Below are 22830 nucleotides of genomic sequence, written 5' to 3' on the forward strand. Positions count from 1 at the left end.
GTGGTCAGCTGTGGAGACCAGGGGCCACTTCCCTTCATCCTAGGCAGAGAGAAAGAATGAGTGAATGAGAATAAAGACTATCCCAACATCTAATAACATCCTTGTAAGTAAAACATTTTTCCCGTGACCCTTCTTCCTTCCCACCGAGTTAAGTCTGGGCTCCCCTGGTTTTATCGCAGGTTAGCTATACCCTAGACTGACCTGGACTATATAGGTGGTATATTCACCCACCTGGTTTGGGGAGGGGGACATTTTACAAGACTTCCTCCAAGTCCCATCTTCTTGAGCGGGTCCTTGAGCAGCTTGAGGTCCCTCCCCCCAGTTTCTATTTCTTTGCTGTCCTCTAGCAGGGCCAGATGTGGAGCAGGATCAGGTAGGAGTTGGGGCCATTTCCTGATCTGCTTCAGGGTTTTCTTTTATTCAGCCATTAGGCATATCAAACAGCTTCTCCACGCTGAACCACCCAACCTTGATGTGTGACACCTTTGACTAGGGATTTGGAGGGTCCAAGAGGGAATCCAGCAAAGAAAAGGAGGCTTTCCCACACAGTTTTTTGATTTAAGCCCCTCGTTTCCTGCATCTCCTTACAACAGTTCCTGATAGGTCTTCTTTCATTCCTCTACCCACAGCTTCTAGATGGCTGCAAGAAACACAGCTGGTTCTTTTTCTATACAAGACCTGGGTTCAAGTCGCTCAGTCTCATGGCCTCACGATGGCACACACGGGCTGGGGAGTGTGACCCTGCCCTGGCAGCGGCTTTCCAGCCCCACACTCCTCCCTCTCAGTCCCTGTCTCTTCCTCTCTTGAGATTCCTCTGCACTTTCAGATCCGAAACCTGCCCTGGGGCTGTGCCGTTATGTTGTGCTCACAGCAATATATTACCAGTGTCCCAGACGGTCGCTGGGCATGCCACTAAGATGTCCCCAATAGCTCACTCTCCACTGGACAGTAGGAAGGCCTAGATTTCAAGATGCTCAAGCCATCAGTGTTGGGGATGATTGATAGTTCCCATCAGCAGAGCGCCTCACTCTAACCACTGGACCCTAAATCAAAATGTGACAAGAAGCTCTCCAGCTGCTCCCAGTCCTACTTCTGTACCTGTCACAAACCGCAGGCAGTCCCAGGACACAGGCCCTTACCCTTACTTTGCTAAATTGGAACTAATCTGCAAACCAGGAGGAGGTGGGCCCTCACTGCAGCCCAACCATGCTGTTCCTCACCTTGGGCCTCCCCTCCGGAACTGTGAAAACACATGTGTCAAACCTCCAGAATTGACTATTTTGTCCCAACAGCCTGAGCTGCCCAGGAGAATTCTGCCATGGTATTTAATTCTGCCTTGGAAATTAAGGCTTCAGATTAGTTCTGATTCTATAGTTACTATCTCAGCCATCAGGGGATTTCCCAACACACCAGCACAATGTTCTCCTTTCCTAGAACTAAGTCTCCTGAGGCAACCCTGTAACATCTGGCTGTTCCTACATCTGCTTACTGAACAGTATTACTTGTCCTTTTCGGCTACTGATTATCATGGGAACCATCCGAAATATACACAGAGTGCTCCTGGTACCTGGGGCTCCATGAGGTGTTTTGAGGGTACACCATGTCACACACAGCTTGAAATGGGCTATGAAATGGGTAGGAAATGGGCTATCTACCTGACACTCAGCCCTGAGCATGTGTATAGAACAGTACCTCCCTTGCCTCTCCCCAGCCCTGGCTCACTTGCCTGGGCAGTGAGATGTGGCGGGCAAATAAATACCAAGCCTTCAGAGTCCTTCCCCTGGCAGCTGCTATCTACAACAAACATGCGTTTTATGACACATGGAGTCCAACATCAGTGTACAGTCCTTTGGAGTTTAGATGAAAGACGGCATGCTTGCCCTTGCCCCACCCCACTCCCCACTGAAGCCCACTGGGAGAGAGTAAGACAGATCCTCTCCCCACCCCTCCCTATCAGGCACTTTAGAGCCCCCCCTGCCATCCACCACCTCTTACCAGTCCCGGATCTCTGGTGCGGAGAAGCTCATTCAGAGCAAAGAGGCAAGCATACGTTTTGCACCCTGGAGCCTTCAGTAAATATTTGTTAATCCAAAGTGTGGGCTCTTTGGGACTGTTACTGATTAACAACCCTGCTGGGATATGATTGAGTTTCTGGAAAACCAAAGAATTTCTGGTATTGTTTAGGCTCATCCCGTGACCCCAACTATGACCAGAATTCACAAGAAGCTCACCCTCACTGGGGTGGGGATGAAGGTTCTAAAAAGAAGGTTATGGTAGGCCTCATGGCTACTTCTGGGAAACCATAAAAGGATCTGGGTAGAACTTAAGACCCACTCTCTGGTCTGCAAGGAACTGTTAGTCCAGTAGTGGAGACTGGATTCCTGCTGGGTCCTGTCTTACAATATGAACCCTGTCACAAGGTACTACTACCTTCTGTCTCTTGAGACTGACCTTCTCAAGCACCCTGAGCCTGAGCTAGAAGGTTCCCTGTAAGAGACAGCTTTTCAGACCTACCAGCTTGTCATATGTAAATTTTGCTATGTGCCCCTTCCTATCCTTGGAGTGAGACAAAGTTAATATAGCCTGTTCATGGAATTGAAAAAAAAAAGTGATAGGGGATTATAGCTCAGTTAGTTGATTGTCCCCAGAGTTCTGTCCCTAGCATTGCATAAAATAAGGCACAGTGGACCTCACCTGCAGTCCCAGCACTGTGGCAGTGGGAGCAGGAGGGTCAGAAGTTCAAAGTCGTTCTTGGCTACACAGCAAGTGTAAGGCCAGCCTAGCTACATGAGATCCTATCTGGAAAAAAAATGATAAAAGGATTTCTCAAATAACAAAGCAGGTAAGAAACAATAATAATATTCCAATTATAACATAAAGGCAAAAAAAAAAAAAAACCCCTAACATGTCTTTAAATAAAGTGGCATTCCAGAACATCTGTGCTACAGGTGTGGATGGCCATCTGCTCATCTCATGGTGGAGGCCGGTCACTGGACTGGAAGGTAGCCATTGGGGAGGAACTCCATTAAGCAATGCGCTGGTTGACAGGAAGTTTGTGGCCTGTCATCCTGAGAGCTACCTTGCTAGAAAGCAGACCTAGGAGTGGCTTTTATACAGCAGGCATGTGGTCATCAGCTGGCTGCTCCTTGCGGGCAGAGGTGGCTAGCTGACACATCTCACCTGAACCAAGGACTCCCAAGGCATTTTCAGTTCCTTAAACCACAACATTGACATGGATTAGTATATTCTACTAAAGATCATTAACATTGCTGTCTTAGTCAGGATTTTTATTCCTGCACAAAACATCATGACTAAGAAGCAAGTTGGGAAGGAAAGGGTTTATTCAGCTTACACTTTCCACATTGCTGTTCATCACCAAAGGAAGTCAGGACTGGAACTCAAGCAGGTCAGGAAGCAGGAGCTGATGCAGAGGCCATGGAGGGATGTTACTGGCTTGCTTCCCCTGGCTTGCTTCCCCTGGCTTGCTCACCCTGCTTTCATATAGAACCCAGGTCTACCAGCCCAGGAATGGTACCACCCACAGTGGGCCCGCCCACCCTTGATCACTAGTTGAGAAAATGCCTTCCAGCTGGATCTCATGGAGGCATATCCTCAAGGGAGGCTCCTTTCTCTGTGATAACTCCAGCTTGTGTAAACTTGACACACAAAACCAGCCAGTACAATTGCCTTGTTATTGGTTAGCTTGCCTCAGTGTGGGGAGGCAGTTAGCCAAAGAAGTGGGACATTGCTGTTGACAGGCCTAGAGCTCTGTCAGGTGAGTGCCCTCTATCTATTCTTATCTGACCCATATTGAAAGAGCAAGCAAGCTTTACCTACAGGGTGAATAAAAGCCCACTTTCCACATTCCAGTGTAACCACATTTTCCTAAAGCAAACAGCAAGCACAGTAGAGTTTGTTACCATGACCAATGGAATAGCAAACACTTGAGTTCTACTTTTGGGTGTGACAAAATTCCCATCTGTTGTCATCCCTCACTCTTGCCTATGTCATCCTCTGAAGAACAGTTATCACAGGAATGTGGAGAACCACACAATTCAACACCAATCATCTAAGATATCTGGGGCTTTGGGGGAACCCCTTGTTCTGACCACAGGCCTTTTTGTTTCCTGGAAGTAACTATAGAACAAAATAGAGATCTGAAAGATTTTTCTGGAACAACCTTGTTCAGATATAAAGAGGTGAGCAGGCCAAAGGTCACTTTGACACGAAGTGTGGTTTGTGTGGACTCACTGACAGAAGCATGACACTGGGTGGTCTCAGGTCCAAGTGCCTTCCATTACTGGGACTAAATGTGGGCTTCTTGGTTGCTAGGATGAGTGGCTTCACTGTGCTGGCATGATGTCTTAAACTAACATCTGAGATGGGTTCATTTCGGCAGCCAGAATCCTGCTCTTTATATACCATGTGAATGGTTGGTCTGTTAATAGGCCGCCGAGAAACTACACAGGGAAACTAGTTAGGATCATGCCGGGGCAATTGTGGCAGTTGCAGCTCAGGATGGATGTACGCATGCCAAGCTGAGTTCATAGAAAGACTGTTGGCTGCTTCCTCTTTACAGGGTACACAGTCAGTTGCTTCACTCCCGTACCCTTTCCATACTACGTAGGTCCCATGTAACTCTTTCCATCTACTTGATAAACATAAAATAAGTATATCTATTTATTAGCACTATTAAATGAGAGTCATGAATTCTCAAGTAGAATCAATGCTTCTCAACTCATGGCTATTATATTTATAAACTATGTCTACATGTATGTGTTTCTCTAAGCCACATATCTGTGCCTCCAATTCATACATAGGACCATTCCTTGTCTCCCTTCCCCTCCCTTTCCCCCTCCCCCTCCTCTCCCCTCCTCTCCCCTCCTATGTCCTCCCCCCTTCTTCTCTCCTTTCCTCTTCTCTTCCTTACTCTACTCTTACTGTCCCTCTCCTTCCTTCCCTGTCACTCTGTCTCCCCTTGTCTTTGCTTGTCTTTCTCCTCTGGCACTGTCTTAATGGCTTTGTCTCCTCCATCTTTCTGTTTCCATCTCCTTTACCTCTGGGTTTCTCTCTTGCTGGGGATTGAAAACAGGTCCTCAGGCATTCTAGGCAAACACCCTCCCACTGAGCCCTATCCCCAGCACTCTTCCTTGTTTTCCTTCTCCGTGTTTGCATTTCCCTTCTTCACTCCATCCTGCAAGACACATAAATAATATCATAATGTCATATGCTTACCCCACCATGAAAGGCAGATCTGCAAAGAAAACTTGGAGGTTTGCTGGCAGTGTTTTCTCCCGCAAAGGGGGACCATATGGTCCAAGCACCATGTTCCGAAGATGCTTGGCTCAATTCTTTTTCTCCCCTTCTGTGCAGTTATATGAAATTCCTCATTTGTTTTTCTTTTCCATTGGCTTTTAGAATTTTGTCATCTTAATTGTATTGTTGAGTGTGCAGGGTGTTACTATTATCCCTCAAATCTAAGCCATATAAGAAGATGAAAGAAGAAACCCACCCACCCCAACACCCCTGCTACCCCCATTCAACCCTCCCCATCTCTTGTCCATCATTTAACCAGTTTCTTTCAGTTCCCTTTTCTTGTATTGCTTTATATGAGAACAGACATGTGTTTGTATGTCCTTATTTCTTCCTTACGAAATTAGGGTGCGCGGAGTGATTATCGTTTCTTTATATGACTTCACAGTACTTCAGTGTTTGCTCAAATAAGTTCCTCTGTTTGGGCTTTTAAGTAATTTTTAAATGTTTTGCAATTACAAAATACTTTAGGGAGATTATTTTTTAAGGTGCCAGATGCATGTCATTCATTAGCTTGCAATTATCAAAGCAGGGTTTCTGGATCAAAATCAAATGCTTTAAATCATAAGGGTTTTTGTTGTTATTGTTTTTTGTTTGTTTTATGATAATGTTGGAGTTGACTAAGAAGAGGTTTTAATGTAGATTTAATCATGAACATTAAATAAGAGAGAAGTTCAAGAGAGAGACAGTACATGCCTTGGGATTGGTGTACACATAAACACACACACATACACACACATACATATACACATACACACATATACACACATACATACACATACATACACACATACATACACACACATACACACATACACATACACACACAAACACACATACACACATACACACACACATACACACACATACACACATACACATACACACACAAACACACATATACACATACACACACATACACATACACACATACACACACATGTACATACACACATACTCATACACACAAACACACACAAACACACATATACACATACACACACATACACATACACACATACACACACATGTACATACACACATACTCATACACACAAACACACACAAACACACATATACACATACACACACATGCACATACACACATACACACATGTACATACACACATACTCATACACACAAACACACACAAACACAGACAAACACACACATACACACATACACATATACACACGTACACATACACACATACATACACACACATACACACATACACACACATACACATACATACACACATACAAATACACACATACACATACACACACATACAAACACACACACACACACCCTTGATAGCTCTAGCTGCTTTTGTAGAGGATCTAGGTTTAGTTCCCAGCCCCCCATCGTGGCTCACAGCCATTTGTTAACTCTAGTTCCAGGAAATCTAACGCCATTTTCTGACCTCCCTGGGCAGCAGGTGTGAATATGGTGCACACACATCCAGCTAACACACATACACATAAAATAAATACAACTTAAAGAAATGCATTTGCAATAAGTGAGATATTAAGGTGACTTGTGATGGGGATGGTCCAAAATATATTTTGATAAGTCTCAGAGTATGTAAATGAGACAGAATTGGGTTGATAGTCTTTGTAAGTGTGGTTAAAGATGGCAGGAAGAGATGACTCCAGTGAAGAGGTCCCTGTCTCTCACTGCGAAAGTGCTCATAGGGGAAAGGCAGAGGGAATTTGAGGTAGAGAAGGATTACGGGGAAAGGCCACAGAAAGGTGGCTGCAGAAATAGGACTTCTGTCCACAGCCAAGGAATGCAGAGGGCTGCTGACACCCCCAAGCTGGGAGGGAGACAGATCATGGACAAACCTTGCTCTTGGACTTAGCCCTCTGAAATGCCACGACTTAATTTCTTTTTGTTTGAAGCTACTTGGTCTATGGTAATTGGTTACATCAGTTTTAGAAAGCAAATACCGAGTACATTGCTAAATTCCTTTCGCAGGGAAAGTCTGGCATCCACCGCAGTTTGTGAGGAGGGCAGTGCCAGACTCGGGTTCCACCAGCTTGCACTCACATTTCTGCCAACCCAGTTGTCTGCGGGGGGGGGGGGGGGGGAGGGTCTCAGTGTGGTTTTTGTTGGTGGTTCTTTAAGTGAAGTTGAGCATATGTCCAAGTGTTTAATCACTATCCCTCTGTTGGTTTACGTTCATGACTTTCTGCTCACTTTTGTGAAATTAAAATTTTAAATTAAATTATATTATCATATATAAATAAATTATATATCATATTAGAAAGTAATTATATGCTTATAAATATAAAGAAATTATAATTATAAACCAATATCTCGTTAATTTCCCCATCATTTTGAAAAATGACACCATTGAAGCTATCTAAGGGAGGAATGGTGCTTTTTGGCTCATGGTTTCTATCCATTATGGCACGTGGGAAGACTCAGAAGAGGTCCTGGTGCTAGAAGCATATCAAAATTTAAAAATATTTTACAATTAAGCAGCAGGTTTCTTTTGTTTGCTTGCTTGCTTTTTCCACCCACACTTTGTTTTGGTTGATTAGCCCTCATCCCATTTCTAAAGTTCTTATTCCACACCATCAGTCTGCCTGTGTTCAGGTACTGGCACCAGCGTTTTACCTATGAAGTCTGTGTCCTCCACTTTCTGTCTGTCACAACATCCTCTCCCTTCTTCCTGAGCCTGTAGCTTTTCCGGATTATTGTTGTCCTGGATTCCTTGGGCATTCTCTAAATAGATTTTGGTGTCATATTGTCTCATCTATGAGAAAAATTGTTGGTATCTTTACTGGAGCCCAATAAGTTAACATAGTACGTTAGAGAAAGCAGCCTGAACATGATTTTGAAGTCTCTCCCAGGAAGGGACAGTAGGTCGGTGATTTGGACGGTGTCACTCAGGAAGGGGTAACTTTCCACTTGTTCACATCTAACTTGGCGTATTTAAGGAGCATCTTGTTTTACTCAGTGTAGGTCTGGAGCATTCTTCCTTTATTGCTGTGCGGTATCCTCTGGGCTGTTGTTGGCTTTGTGCTGTCATTGCGTGTTTCGTTTATCAGGTGTTTATACATGTGAAAAGTGTCATTTTATGCTAATTATAACCCAATATCTTCCTGAGTTCGTTTGCTGAGTGTGTGATCATTAGATTTCGTGTGCATTTATATAGACTTTGGTATCTTTTGTCTATTTAGCAATGCAGGCATATGACTACAGCCTGAAGATACAGGTTGTTTTATCACCCCACTCCCAGGTCGACTTCGTCGCCTTTAATTAATCACACCATCTGACAAATAATCCTACTACTTCGTGAAATGGCAGTGGGTATAATCAGCATTTTTCTTAATTTTTGCTTTCGTAAGATTCAATTTAATGTTTTTTTTTTTTTTATTTAGGAAAGACTCTGGCTTTAGGAATCAGGTCTGTATGATATATACATATGTCTGCTCGGGCATTCAAGACGTATAGTTAAGAGAATTATCTTTCAACTCTTACTTTTCAGGGTGTATATTTCCATCCTCTGTCTGTATCTACCTAGTCACATATCCATCTTTCTGACTGTATTCTGTATGTCTAGAACCTATCGTGTGATTGTCTGTCTGTCTGTCTCTCAGTATGTGTGTCTGTCTCTCACTCTCTCTGTGTGTATCTGTCTTGTCTGTTTGTCTGTCTCTAATTATCACCTACCGCTCTGGCTCACTTATTTCCTCTGAACCAGGAAAGTGAAGCCACCTCATTCCACAACGTCTCTCTGGCACCCTCTACTGACAGAAGCCAGCATTGTGCCCAACGTGGGATGCAGAAGCATTAAAAATATAGATGTAGATTTGCAGAGGACTTAGAGCTGATGAGCAATGAATGTATGATTTGCATGCCAAAATTGTTATTGTTTCTGGCACAATAATTTATAGTTTAAAGATATCTTTGAAATATTTCCCCCTTTGCCCACATATTTACGTTTCTGATGGGTCCAAGTTCACATCTGGAATTATCTTTCTGCCCACACAACTACTTTAAAATATATTTAATGATCATAATATGTTTCATCTCTTGTCTTCTGAAATTCATAATGTCATGTGTTTTTATTTTATGTGTACGGATGCATATCTGTGCACCGTGTGTGCAGTGCCCACATCGTCCGGAAGAGGGCGTTTATCCCCTGGCACTGGAGTTAGAGCAGCTGACAGGTTGGTGCTGGGAAGTGAACCTGGTTCCTCTGGAAAGTAGCCAGGGCTCTTAACTGCTGATTTGTCTTTCCAGGCCCCTTGTCTTCATTTCTGAAGGGTCTTTTTCTTCTTTCTGAAAACTGTTACCACTGCCCTCCTTCGCTCCCAGAACTTTAAAGACACAGTTCTTTACATAGTTTTCAAGAGGTTTGGTTTTTAGCTTGCTATTCTAAGCATCCTTGAATTTATCAAAATGGACCTAACCATTATATACTGACCAAACCCGGCAAATTTATAAGTTGCTATATTGTGTTGATAATGTCTAATCATTCAAATCTTTTTAATTACATTGCTTTTCTGGCTCAGAGTTCACCCCCAGATCTCACAATGGCACTGGTTTTCATGTCCCTTGGCTGCCCCCCCCACCCTGGCAGTAACTAACTCAGGTTTGTTTCTTTTCTTTCCAGGCCTGGTAGAGGACTCTGCCTGGATATTTTTGTACACGTCCCACTTTAGGCTTGTCCCAAATGCCTTCCTGTCAACTTCAGGTTGTATGGTGTAGGTAGGAATCCCCCAGAATTAGAGTGGGCTTCTCAGTCCAGCACATTGGCTGACTGGCATAACTTTGGATGAGAAATCCAGTCTCACCTTTCTTAACCCTTGTCCTCTGGATACAGTGCATGTTTCTCTGCGTGTGCGGTTTTAAGGGTTTTCTGTTTATACTTGGCTATGTTGTTCTTGCCTGAGGTTCGTTGTGTTTCTCCAGTGGATTAGTTCCATCTGTTGGACCTGCACACTTAGAGCTTTCATTAAGTTTTGGCAAACAAACCAAACCAAAGGAGACACCCAACCATTTGTGGCTAGCTTTTCTCATTGTTGTAACCAAATGCTTGACAGAAACAGCCTAAAGGGGGGAAAAGAAGGCTTATTTTTCTTAGAACTCAGGCATTTCAAAACCATGATCCTTGAATCCAGTCACCGGGGAGCGGTAGAGACACTATGGTGGCAGAAACCTGTGACGGAGGTAGCTGCTTACCTTATGGTGGACAGGAAACAGAGAAATGGAACAGAGGAAGAAGCCAGGGTAAGGAATCACACCCAGTGACATACCTCCAGTGCCTTGTTCCCACCAACTCAGCCCCACAGTGTGCCCAGTCCACAGCCCATTATTGCTGGGATAACAAGTGGGCTTTTGTTTGTTTGCATTCTGCACTCTCTCTCCTGGAGCTCCGATTTCAGATGATAATGCTGTGTGGAAGCCTGGATCACAGGGTGTTTGATTGTTACGGTATTGATTTTGTTGTATACTGGGAAGACATATAAGAAAAAAAATATTCAATCAGCCACCATTGTCTCCAACCAAACACAACCTCCTCCTGGCATTTTAAAATAAGAAGTGGCGTGGTTGGGAAGCCAACTTTCGTGTTTTTCTCTCTCCCTCATTTGTCTCTTAAACCCACTTAGCTTTGTTTATGAAGTTCAGTGCAGCAGCCCTCTCTGCAGTAATTCTGGGTTTTAAATGCTCTTCACCCTTTTAAGGTTTGTATAAACCCGTATAGCCCACGATTTAATGATTTCAACTTTGGTGCTCAAATCTTTGATCCATCTGGGATTGTTTCAAGGATGAGAAGGATCACACGCTTCCTTCAGTCTCTAGTGATTCCAAAGCAATGCACGGCTTAATAAAACATTTCCCCCCCCCCCATTGATTTCAAATATACTCTTGATCCATGCTGTTTGCACTTATGAAAGAATGCATATTCGGAGGCGACCTTACATAGGCAGCACACAATACGAATGGGTGCAATTAGGAACTCGATTTGATTATTTTTTGGCTTGCAAAAAAATGAAGCAAAACAAAAATAAAAACAAAAGAAAACCATAGCCACGCTGGGACAGCAACAGTGTTCTGCTCACGGTCACATGGGACACTTGGGGTAAATGCAGAGGAACTGCCTCAGCATGAGTTGGGGGTTTGCACCTGTGTGTGTGTGTGTGTGTGTGTGTGTGTGTGTGTGTGTGTGTATGTGTGTGTGTGTGTTGTATTAAGAACAGGAGAACCATCAAGAATCAGAATTTATACTACACACATGCTGCTTTTCTCCTCTGCTAACTCTGTGCCGGTCACCATGACAGACTTTGTCTGTCAGCTCTTCCACTGGGCATCCAAAAGTCACCAGCTCCTCTTCCCCAAACTTTCGAAAGACACTCACACTATTCTGGTTTCATCTCAGGAGCACTCTGTGACCTGGCCGGGCTCTGTGTCAGGCCAGTCTCCCTCTGAAGTGACACACTACACAATGGACCTGTGACTGAGATCCAAGGTGCCCCATTTTCTTGTTCCCATCAGAAAGAGAGGCGACTTTGTTGGCTGGACTCATCTCTCTTGTGGTAGGACTATATGGTATGAACTTAATGTCTTCCTGATTCATTTTGAAACCTATCAAGGAGTCACATGATGTCAAAAGGGTGGAACCCTCATGAATAGTATTAGTGCCCTTATTATATTAGGCCCTAGAGAGTTATCTCTGATCTTTCCCCATGTGAGAACAGTGATAAGGCACTGCCTATATATAAATTAAGAGAGGGGACACCATCTTCAGAAGGCAACTGCCCAGGCACTTCAGAGTTTGCAAAAACATCCTTTAATAACTGTTACTTCTTTCTCAGTGGTACCTTCTCAATTGACTTGTCATGGGCTACCCACTCATTACTAGATATCTACTGGTTGGGGAGACCCTGAAGAAGACTGGGGAAGGCTTCTATGCCCTCAAGGTCAGGGACTCCATGGCGTCTCAGGAAAGGCCCTTAGACTGGATTTGTGACATGGCTCATCATCAAGCTGCTCCACGTGAACTTATCAAAGGCCAGGAAGAGGAAGGGCTTGTTCAACTTAATGGTGAGTGATTCAGGGGGCAGGTGTAGGGAAGTCTCATTGGTGGAAACGGGCAACACATTCCCTTCATCCAGTTGCAGCACCGCCTTGTGGACCGCCTGCAAGAAACACACCAAAGGCAGGAAATCAATCCCGGCCAGGAGGCAGGAGTTGTTCACGTCCCATCACAGACATCTCACTGGAAGGTGAAACAGCCAAAGGACCTGAAACATCATGAGCTGCAGCTCTGACTGCACCTGACTTCTGCTCTGTTGGAATGCTGGCTGCACCCACCACAGGAGGTCAGAGGAAGTCTTGTGCTCCATCTTGGACTCTACTTACCAGTCTCTAGGCTTCAAGAGACCACACTCTGTCTACCCTGTGTGCAAACAAGCAGAGTGGAACTTATATGATGTGCTCGTGCCCACTCGGCTTAGGAAAGCCTAGCCTGAAGCAGAAATGTAAAGCCACGGCTGTTGGTGTGTTTCCTTTAATGATTAACATTAGATAGAATTCTGAAGACAGCCAAATGGTCAACAGCTGGTTTAGAAAACCTGGGACAGATCCCACCCTGGCAACTAAACAATGGATGACAGTCAATGTGTTCTTTGCACCACCTGGAGGCGGGGGGGGGGGAAGACTCTCTCATCAATTTCATTTCACAGCAAGTCTGAGGGGCTCTGGGTTGGGGTCCTGTAGCCAGGCAGAGGCTGGGCCATGATTGCAATGGACCTCTGCAGTAGGTCTTAAGGGTTTGAGATCTTGAGTCGGCAGAGCAAAGGTCAAGCATTCCACTGTTCTTGCTGCTGTCAATAATTGTTTTTGCTCACTCTGTGAGCACTTTGAGCTCTTCACCATTTCTAAGTTAAGGATCCTTCTGAGCACCGGGACAATGTCTACCACCCCTATATGAACTTGAAGTTTCCCTCAGTGGTCCCTTTAGGGCTTAGAACAACCAATCCTTCAGCACCTCTAGTACAGGTTAATATTGAAAATAATAGCCCTTCTTGCCTTTTTTAAAATAAATTAATTAACGGTAAGAAGGAGGCTTTTGTGTGGCTGAACCTTCACAAGGACTTTTTCCATTCACATAACACATTTGTTGAGCTCAACCATCACTAAGTAAGACTTCCATGTATGCAAATCCTTTGTGTTTGGAGGACAGTGTTTACATCTGAGTAATGGGAAAAGATTCTGGCACAGGTACATACATAGTAGATATTCAATCAAAATGTTCTAAACAAAGTTATGAATTCAGAACATCAAGCTGAAGACTGAAACATGAAATCGAGTAGAAGGCTTGGTGTGATGCTAACGAGACCTTCACCCTGTCTTCTAGTTCTTTTTTTTTTTTTTTTTTTTTTTTTTTTTTTTTTTTTTTTTTTTTTTTTTTTTGCCAAAGGCTGATCTCATTGTTGCCATTGACAACATTGTTTTCCAGTGTCCATCTTCTGTGGGTAGCTGTCCATCCCATGGTAGCCAAGATGGCTATGACTCTCCCTAGTCATTAGCTTTCTTTGTGGTTGTTTTCTTGCTGAGCCTCTGTTTACTGAATTGTGCTTGAAGGGGCTTGGGCCTAGGGTTTTCTGCTTGGGACCCATAGGACCTCTAACAAATGGGCTGTGTTGCTTCTTACTATAAAGATTTTAGCGTACATTTCGGAGAAAGGCTCCCGAGACACTTACTGTTAATGTCAAGGGAATGTCTGTGGTGATATCTGAGACCGCTGATTGGTTGCTGAACAAGTCCTTAATGCCCACGTCTGCCAGCATGTCTTTAAGGTCATAGGTATTAGATATGGAGAATTTCGGGATGTACAAGTTCATCGGCCTGCTCAGGGTGAAGCAAAAGAAGTTAGAAGGTTCAAGGCTAGGCCTGGCAGTATACAGCGGCACATTCTTTCCCAGAGAGATGTAAATCCCACCAGCATTTGTACCACCAGCCTGATTCACTCACTAGGGATAAAGGGAAAGGTCTACCCTGGATGATTTCTTTCAAGTGAACATTATTTAAACTGTGTTTTTGTTGTTACTTGCTGAATTTACTCAGATTTGTAGGAAGAAATATCAGAAAATCAAAAACAGAAAGGTGTGGAGAATACACAGTTTGGTGATGAAAGTAACTTATCCTGGTTAAAGTTGAGGATAGGACAGGTTTAGATAAAGTGACTGTATTGGCTGGTTTTGTGTCAACTTGAGACAGGCTGGAGTTATCACAGAGAATGGAGCCTCAGTTGAGGAAATGCCTCCACAAGATCCAGCTGTAAGGCATTTTCTCAACTAGTGATCAAGGGGGGAAGAGCCCAGCCCATTGTGGGTGGTGCCATTCCTAAGCTGGTAGACCTGGGTTCCATAAGAAAGCAAGCTGAGAAAGCCAGGGGAAGCAAGCCAGTAAGTAACATCCCTCCATGGCCTCTGCATCAGCTCCTGCTTCCTGATCTGCTTGGGTTCCTGACTTCTTTTGGTGATAAACAGCAATTTGGAAGTATAAGATGAATAAACCCTTTCCTCTCCAACTTGCTTCTTGGTCATGATGTTTTGTGCAGGAATAGACACCCTGACTAAGACAGTGACCATATTTTTGTTAAAGAGATTAACATTGTTAATGAGAAAATAGGAACTCTACACAGGGATAATAAAAAAGCGCCTTTAGTGTAGGTTCCCACTCACTTATCAAGAGCTCTAAATTAACATTGGAAAAGATAGCACCTGAAATAATAAAGTTTTCAAGATACCTGCAAAAAAATTGCTGCCTAGGAAAGTATCTTCTAAGTGTCAGACACAAAGACATACATCTGTGGTTCAAGGGGTGGCATCTCAACCTGGCAGCAGAACTTGGCATCATCTACATTGTAGAATTTGGTATCATAAAAGATGCAAAATTGAAGGGTCATAGAGTCTGGCACTAAGTTTCCAGAAAGTCTCTGAGTCCAATCAATATATAGTATAGATTTCCTATGCAGAACTCCCGAGCAGGGTATGTGAAGGTTCAGTGGAGACCCCAGAATGTTGAAAATAACAGGACCTGGGGATAGCTGCCAAGAAAAATTTTAGGCACAGAATGGAGTCATCTCAGGAAAAGACTACACCATCTACAGGCAGAAAAAGTAGAAAAAAAATGGGGCTACTCAAAGCTGTTGGAGCCTAGGTCATGCCACCAAGAGGCCCAAATGCCAGACATGAAATAGTAGGATATTGTTTTTTGTCTTTATGAATTTTAGTCTTGCTTTGTTCTATCGCTCCTTTCCCAATTCACACTTTTGTCACTGGAAATTTTACTGTCAAATGTTGTATATTGGAAGTATGTAAACTGGTTTCTTTATTTTACAAGGATTTACTATCAATATCATTGTATCAATTACATCAAATCTCAAAGAAACTTTTGACTTTTGAGCAGTATCAATATTGTTAAGCCTGTTGAATTTTTAAAGAAATATTAAATTTATTTTGTATTAAGAGATGGTTTTGCACCTATGGAATTTAATAGTTTGAAACTGATGTTTTTGAGTATTAAGCTGTCAAGGGGTGGACTTGTAATGATTATTCTTCATTGTTTATTGGATTTTAGAATCACCTAGGAGACACACATTTGGATCTATCTGTGATGGTGTTTCCAGAGAGGTTTAATTGCAGATGGACGACCCATCCCAAATGAGGGTTGGGTGTTCTGACTGAACAAAAAGACAAAAGGGAGCCAGTGTTCTGCTTCACTATAGGTGGGCCTAGAAATTACAGCCAATTATTATGGACTGAAACCTCTGAAACAGTAGACAAAAACACATCTTTCCATTTTTAAAAAATGTTTCTCTTTAGTATTTATGATGGTAATGAAGAAAGAACCAACAGAAAAAACTGGTGCCAGGAGTGGGGTAATTTCTGTGAATACCTGATGATGTGTTTTATAAGCCTTGAGAACTGGCTTTTGAAATGTTTGGAGGTATGATCTAGAGAAGCTCTAGAAGTCTGTAGAAAGGAGCCTAATTTGTGATTAGGGCAGGAGCTCAGAAGACCAGAATGAACCATATCTATGTAAGACCCCTACGGTCCTATATAGAGAATAAAGGGTGCTCATGTTTGAGTTTCAAGTGGGAACAAGAGCTGAGTGGGAAATGAGACAAAAGGACATCATTGTTACATTCTGGCAATTCACTTATCTACTCTTTGTTCATGCCCCGAGCCTTGAATGTATTTAAAGATGATGAACAAATTCACATAGCACTGGACGTTTCTAGGCAGCTCTGTAGAGCCAAGACATGGGCTCTGCTGGATGCTTTTGGCTAAACTTACAGTGAGATCAAGAACAAAAGAGCAAAGTGGGAAGATCTAAAAAATATATGCAATCTGGTCAGAAAAAGAGCATGTTAGAAGCTGTGAAGAAGGAGGCGAGGGGATGGTTGTTAAAGACATTTGTATAATTACAAAGAAATAAACCTGGACTTTGTGTCACAATCTTGTAATCTTAGCAACTCCAGACCCCAGAGCAGGAGTTTGATGTGTCAAAGCCTGGTTGAGGTATGGAATGAATTCAAAGCCGGTGTGGGTAAACTCTGCCTTTAAAAATGGGTTATTAGAGATACAGTGCAGTAGTAAGTCTAGAAAAAAAGAGACCCTTGGTTTAATTCTGAGTACTGAATTTTAAAAATGAAATAAGAGTTATGCTTTGAGGTTAGATCATACACACCACAGGCTCCTGACATAAAAGTATAAACCCAATTACAAGACATTTTCTTAAGAAAGTAATACAGCTAGAGCATCATGCTCACACGAAGTACCTAGACAGTTGTTACTCCATGAGTTTTTTCACTATAGTCAGTTGCCCAGGATGCAAATGCCAACTGCGTTGTACTTTACAGAAGCCCCAAAGATCTATAGTGAGGCTTGCTTTATAGTAAAGTCAGCAAGGGAAATAGAAAAGTTGGGAGATTAGTGTTTGGTGAGCTCCCTCTAAGGAATTGATATAAAAATATAATATAAAAGGTGGTTATGGCTATAAAATTCACGAGAAAGTGGGACTAGACTTGTGGTATGTCCCAAATTATGGATAGAGGGGTCATAAGCGTAAGTTCTGGGTTAAAAAACTTCACAGCTGATGGGGAAAGTAAGATCTCTCTCTGTGTGTGTGTGTGTGGGGGGGGTATATACTGGAGAGAAAAGTCTACCTGCCTCATTTTCCAGAAACATACACCTTACAGAAACATACATGCTGGCTGCAGGGCTTACCTTGGGGTCATACGCTTGCCCCAGTTATCAATTGTTTCCCGATTAAGTGCAGCGATGACAGTGTCCATATGTCCCTGGTCTGGAAGAATGAAGAAGGCGGTTCCATTCCCCACATAGTGCATCTGTATCAACTGGCAGGGGATCTCTGAGTCACGGAAGTAACCAATGCTGCCTGACTGGACCATCATGGGCACCTTCACAGTGCTTGTCTCATTCACGTAGAAGTCCTCCTCTTTTGTATTTTCCGGGCTGAAGGGAAGTTCCCATATGCCTAGAAAGATGTAAGAGAGAAGAGATGGGGATATCAACCACTAGGTTTTTAGACTGGAAATTAAAAAATAATTCTAAGACACCCTCTTGTGGGGCAGCCGATCACCACTGTTCCTGCAGAAACCAGCTATTGCAGCTGCCTGCAGTGTGCTGGGAATAGCCCCAGATTTCCAGAGTTGTGATGATCCCCAGAGGCTTAATGCCTGTTCTACAAGCAACTGAGTGGAGCAGCAGCTGGAGGCTGGGCTGTTTTTCCTCAGCCTCTCTGGTGGTTGAGCATTAGCTCTGCTTGAGACTGGCTACCAAACTAAGGAGGTTAGGAATGAGGGGCAGGGAAGAGGTAAACTGGCCTTGAGCCTTGGGTTTAAGGTAGGTCCCACTTAAGCTAGATGCCCGCCTTAGCCTCTGGGTCACAAGTTGGCCTCAGTACGAAAATTCTACTGGTCTTAGAACTCAAGCCATGAACTCAGGGTCTCTGGTGGGAAGGGAGAGGAGCTGGTTTTGGGGAAAATGAACCACCTTGACAGTGTGTTCAATTCCTGAAGGAGGCTCATACATCTGCCACTTGGAAAGAGGAAAGACAATGGGGCTTCCTGTGTCAGGATACAGGATGCCATTAGGCTCACAGTCCCCTCTCACCCTCAGCTGGTGGTGTCACCTTCCAGCCTGTTTGTTTGCTGTAGCACTGGTCAGTTCTGGCAGAAAGAATGTTGCTTCTTAGAATGAGTCAAAACTTGTCTGATTGCAGTTCCCCCCACCCCTCAGCCTCTTCTGTCAGGAGTGAGCCATTCTATTTTTCCTGACTTCCATAGTTGTCAAATAACCAATGCATACAGCCATTTGTTTGCCATAACTTGTCATAGCACTGTATCTGGAGGCTCACATAGCTCACGTAGGCTTTGGTGGAGGCAGGATGCTAGAGAACAGGAGGAATTTGATATAGTCGTGTGAGGGGGGGGAGAAAATATGTGTGTGTATGTATGTGCAGTGTGTATATATGTTTGTGTATATTTGTGTGTGTAGTGTATATGTATTTGTGTATCAATGTGTGTGTGTGTGCTGTGTGTGTATGTGTGCTGTGTTTGTTTTTTAGTATGTGTGCAGTGTGTGTGTGTTTGTGGATATATTTGTGCATTTTTTGTATGCTGTGTGTGTGAGTTTGCTGTTTGCTATGTATTGAGAACTCAAAGGAAGAAAAGAGCTGAGACGCAACTCTAGAAAAGACAGAAAAAGTAGAAGATTCTAGACCAAGGGTTTCAACCTTGATAGTCTGAATATTGAGGGATGATGGCACTGGGCGGAGGGGGGGCTGTGTGTATTTGTTTGTGTATTTGTGTGTGTTCTTTGTATGTTTGTTTGTGTGTGCTTATGTCTGTATGTGTATTTGTGTACATCATGATTAGCATTGTGAGTGGCATGTTTAGCAGCCTTTCTGGTCTCCACTTATTGGACACTAGTAGCTCATGCTATCTCACCTCTAGTTGTGTGTGACATAAACAACAACAACAACAACAACAAAAATCAAAAAAAAAAAAAACCAAAAAACAAAGCAACTGTTCCCCAAGGTTGCCCATTGTCCTCGGGAAGATAGGAGCATAACCTTCCCCTGAGAATCTGTGTTGTACAATTACAGATTTGATTCTTGGGGATGAGGTGCGTCCAAAGTGACATTAGATTGGTGGAGGGGCACACAATGATGACACCTTCTGGGCTGTCCTGTAGAGGTTTTGTTACAGGAGGTCTATCATGAGTTTTGGAATGTATAATTTTAACAACTCTTTTAAGATGTGTTCAAGAATAGCACTGTGGATATCCTACTTCTAACCTGGTAAGGACTGGCATTTGTTTCAGGGTAGGACTGAGTCAGAGATAGCTGAGAGCTCTAGGCCATTTTGAGTAGTATGGCTTTGGTGGCTTTAGTGAGTTCTGTCGTGGAGTGTAATTTCAGATGGTAAGGAGGGGAGAGCAGTACCTTTGAAGAAGATGTAGTTGACCAGGATGAGGGTGGATGGACTATCCAGGTCTGAGAACACATGCTCAATTTTCCCCTTTGTCTTATCCTTGACATACTTGTTGATCAGTTGGCAGGTTTTGGTCCAGTCCTTTAAATGGAGGGTCAAGGCCTCTGACTCATAATAGTGTTTGATGTCTGCTAAGAATGAGTCGTTCAGCTTCAGGTTCTGGAGGAGGAATATGGCATTACCCATGCTCATCTCCAAGCCACTGTCAGACTGCTGGAGAAGGTAATTGAGGTGCTGGAAACTCTGGTGTATCTCAACTTTCGATATCTTTGTGAGGTTGAAGCCCAGGCTCTCAAGAAACTCAGTAGAGGCCCTGCTGCCAAGGGATAGCATGGCCAGGGCCATGGAGATGCTCACTGGGGAGATCAAGGTGTTCTTGTCCTGATTCATGGCCACTAGGCGTTGGTATAAGTTGAAAGCAAAGTCAACATTGGTGGGAGCCAGGCCTCGGTGGGAACTTGAAGTCTTAGTGCTGGCATGGGCGGTCCAGAGGCCACCAGTGCAGAGACAGAGGAGACAGGTATTCAGGGCGAATGACATTGTTTGGTTGACCAGGCCCTGCCAAATTAACAGTACTTGTTAGATGCTATGGCAGTCACACAGTCTGGGCACAAGGTGCTGTGAAAGGCCCATTTTGTCTCCATCCTTCCTTCACATTGGCTGTGACCCAGGCAGTCACACCAGAGCCCTGGGTTTCAGGACCCTCATTTGAAGAAGTGTTTTACTCAGTGTGATTGCTAAGTGCCTAACACATCCCCGAGCATTTTGCCTATATTCTCGTGCAAGTTTAAAAAAAAAAAACCCACAAAATAGACTTTATTTAATAGGCAGCCAGAAACTCAGATAGGTTAAAGTACCTACACAAATCATATATATTCAACATGCAAGAACAAAACAAACAAAAATGGAACCAAGGAGATTTATATCTGACCAAGCTTTCCTTCAAATCTGAGGGCTTGCTAAACCACACTCAGCTTGCACATTACTAAACTCTGCAAAAATGGGTTTCCTTTGGCTTCCAGATCAGAAAGAAAAGGTCACTGGAGGAGCTAGAAGCTGGTGAAGTAATAAAGATGGCCACCAAAGGGCAGTGTGCAGATAATCAGCAAGCTGGGGACAATTGGAATTTTTACTGTGCAAACCCTTCCTTTTACATTCTATGCGCTTTTCAAAAAAGCCTTGCTGTTGACTTGTTGATGGTTTCTGTACTAACCACTGTCTACTGCAGAAATGGAGCTTCTCTGATAAGGTAGGCTTGAGAGTCTCACTCATCTATGAGTAAAACTAGGCTCTCCATTGATGGCATCTGGGAGAGGGAGAATCGGTTCTCTTTAGAAATGTCACCCCTGAGAGACATGTTCCAGTAGAGGGCCCTACTCCTGTGCACATACGGCAACACAAAACAGCCTCAGTATCTTTTTTTTTTTTTTTTTTTTTTTAAGCGCATGAAGTTGGGAAGGATGTAGGACATCGGAGAGTCGGACCTGGAGGAGAAGCAACGGTGAGAGCACTTGGTCGGAACACACATCCCTGTGTGACATTTTCAGACAACAAAGATGAGCCACGGATCAACATTAGACATCCGTGCTTTGGGAGTTACCCAGTCTGGAAAGATAGCATGTGAGACTGAAGTGAGGTCGGGGAAGGACACTGCTGCGCAGAGCCCCCCTGAGACTCACCCTCACTGATGTGGGCTAGAGGTCCTCATACCCATTTCTTCACTCTCACTGGATGGCTCACATCTGGCCGCAGCACTGCGGAGTGTCACAGTCCCTCCACCCACATTCTTACTCTGTTGCAAGCCAGGGCAGAGGTTAGGGGCAGGACAGGGCAGGGCAGGCAAGGCAAGGCTGGTTGGCAAGGCAGGGAGATCGTGACAGTCCCTCAGTGTTTCCTTAGCTCTGGCCTGGCCTGAGACCTGGAGATAAAGATGGCTCTCCTCTGACTTTGTGCCATGTAGCTCCACTCTAGGTCCATCCTTCTCTTCCCTGGCTCATTCCCTCTTGACTTTGAGACTCAGGTGTTTGGTCACTGCCTCCAGGAAGCCCTTCTTTTCCCCCCTTCTCTCTGCCTCTGTCCTTGTGTTCTACACAGGGACATCTTGGTTTCAGCACTGGGCCATACCTGCCTATGAATCCCCTTTGGGGAAGGACCACCAGTCAACAGTAGGCTGGACCTTCTTTTCCTTCCTGCTGTTTCTGGGTAAAACTGTGTGCCTTACTCTCCCTCTGTCAAACCTGCAGGATGGAGATTAAATCCCCCTGCCTCATAAGACTGTTGTGACTGCCTGGTGTGACTGTCATCAGTGCATGATTTACCCAGAGTCATCCTGCACCTCACAATAGAGATGGGACAACAGAGCTGGGTAAAACAGAGTTTCTATATAGGAGTGGGTATGCATCCTCAGAGCCACACCTCTTGCTTTCTCTACTGGAAACCACATGGCCAGTAAAACGGCTCTTTAAGGCCAGACAACAAAAAAGGTTAAGGGTCATGTGTTTCTAGTATTATCTTCCTTGCCGCTCCTCTCTGAAGTGCCTTGGATCAGGTGGGGATTTAAGCATCATAGCTCTTGGTATGATGCAGGGAGAAGCAGGTTCTCCTTCCAGCTGCATCGCCCCCCACTACAGGTTACCAAGTGATGAGCAGGGGGTATGTGGGCAGTCTTTAGAGGGTCCCTGCGTATACCAGCTGTGCACTACAACCGCACCCAACAGTGCTACGTGACACTAACCCATCTGAGCTCTGAGATTCCCTCCCATTTCTGGATGCTAAGGCTGCTCCACCAGGCAACAGGTGGCAACAAAATATAGCCCAAGGTCTCAGTGATGGCCTCCTGCAGTTTGAGTCCAGAAGAACTCAAACCCCAGTGGCCGAACCACAGACTGTGGGATCCGAGACATCCTCCACATGGTTGCCTCAGGCCACAGCTAGCTGCCCTCACGTTCATCTATTGAAATCTCAAGCA

The 22830-nt window shown here is 44.1% G+C and overlaps 1 protein-coding gene across 1 annotated transcript; it reads right to left on the minus strand.

The window, feature by feature from the left end:
- Nucleotides 1-12153: 12153 nt before the first annotated feature.
- Nucleotides 12154-20402, minus strand: SERPINA6 (serpin family A member 6; the record flags this gene model as incomplete). Its single annotated transcript, XM_080911799.1, has 4 exons — nucleotides 12154-12471; nucleotides 14038-14182; nucleotides 17572-17842; nucleotides 19814-20402. The coding sequence occupies 4 exons, from the start codon at nucleotides 20400-20402 to the stop codon at nucleotides 12286-12288; spliced, it is 1191 nt and encodes a 396-aa protein (XP_080767925.1). The 3' UTR covers nucleotides 12154-12285.
- Between the last annotated feature and the right edge of the window lie 2428 nt (nucleotides 20403-22830).

Source organism: Micromys minutus (genome assembly GCF_963924665.1).
Source record: "Micromys minutus genome assembly, chromosome: 1".
NCBI lineage: Eukaryota > Metazoa > Chordata > Mammalia > Rodentia > Muridae > Micromys > Micromys minutus.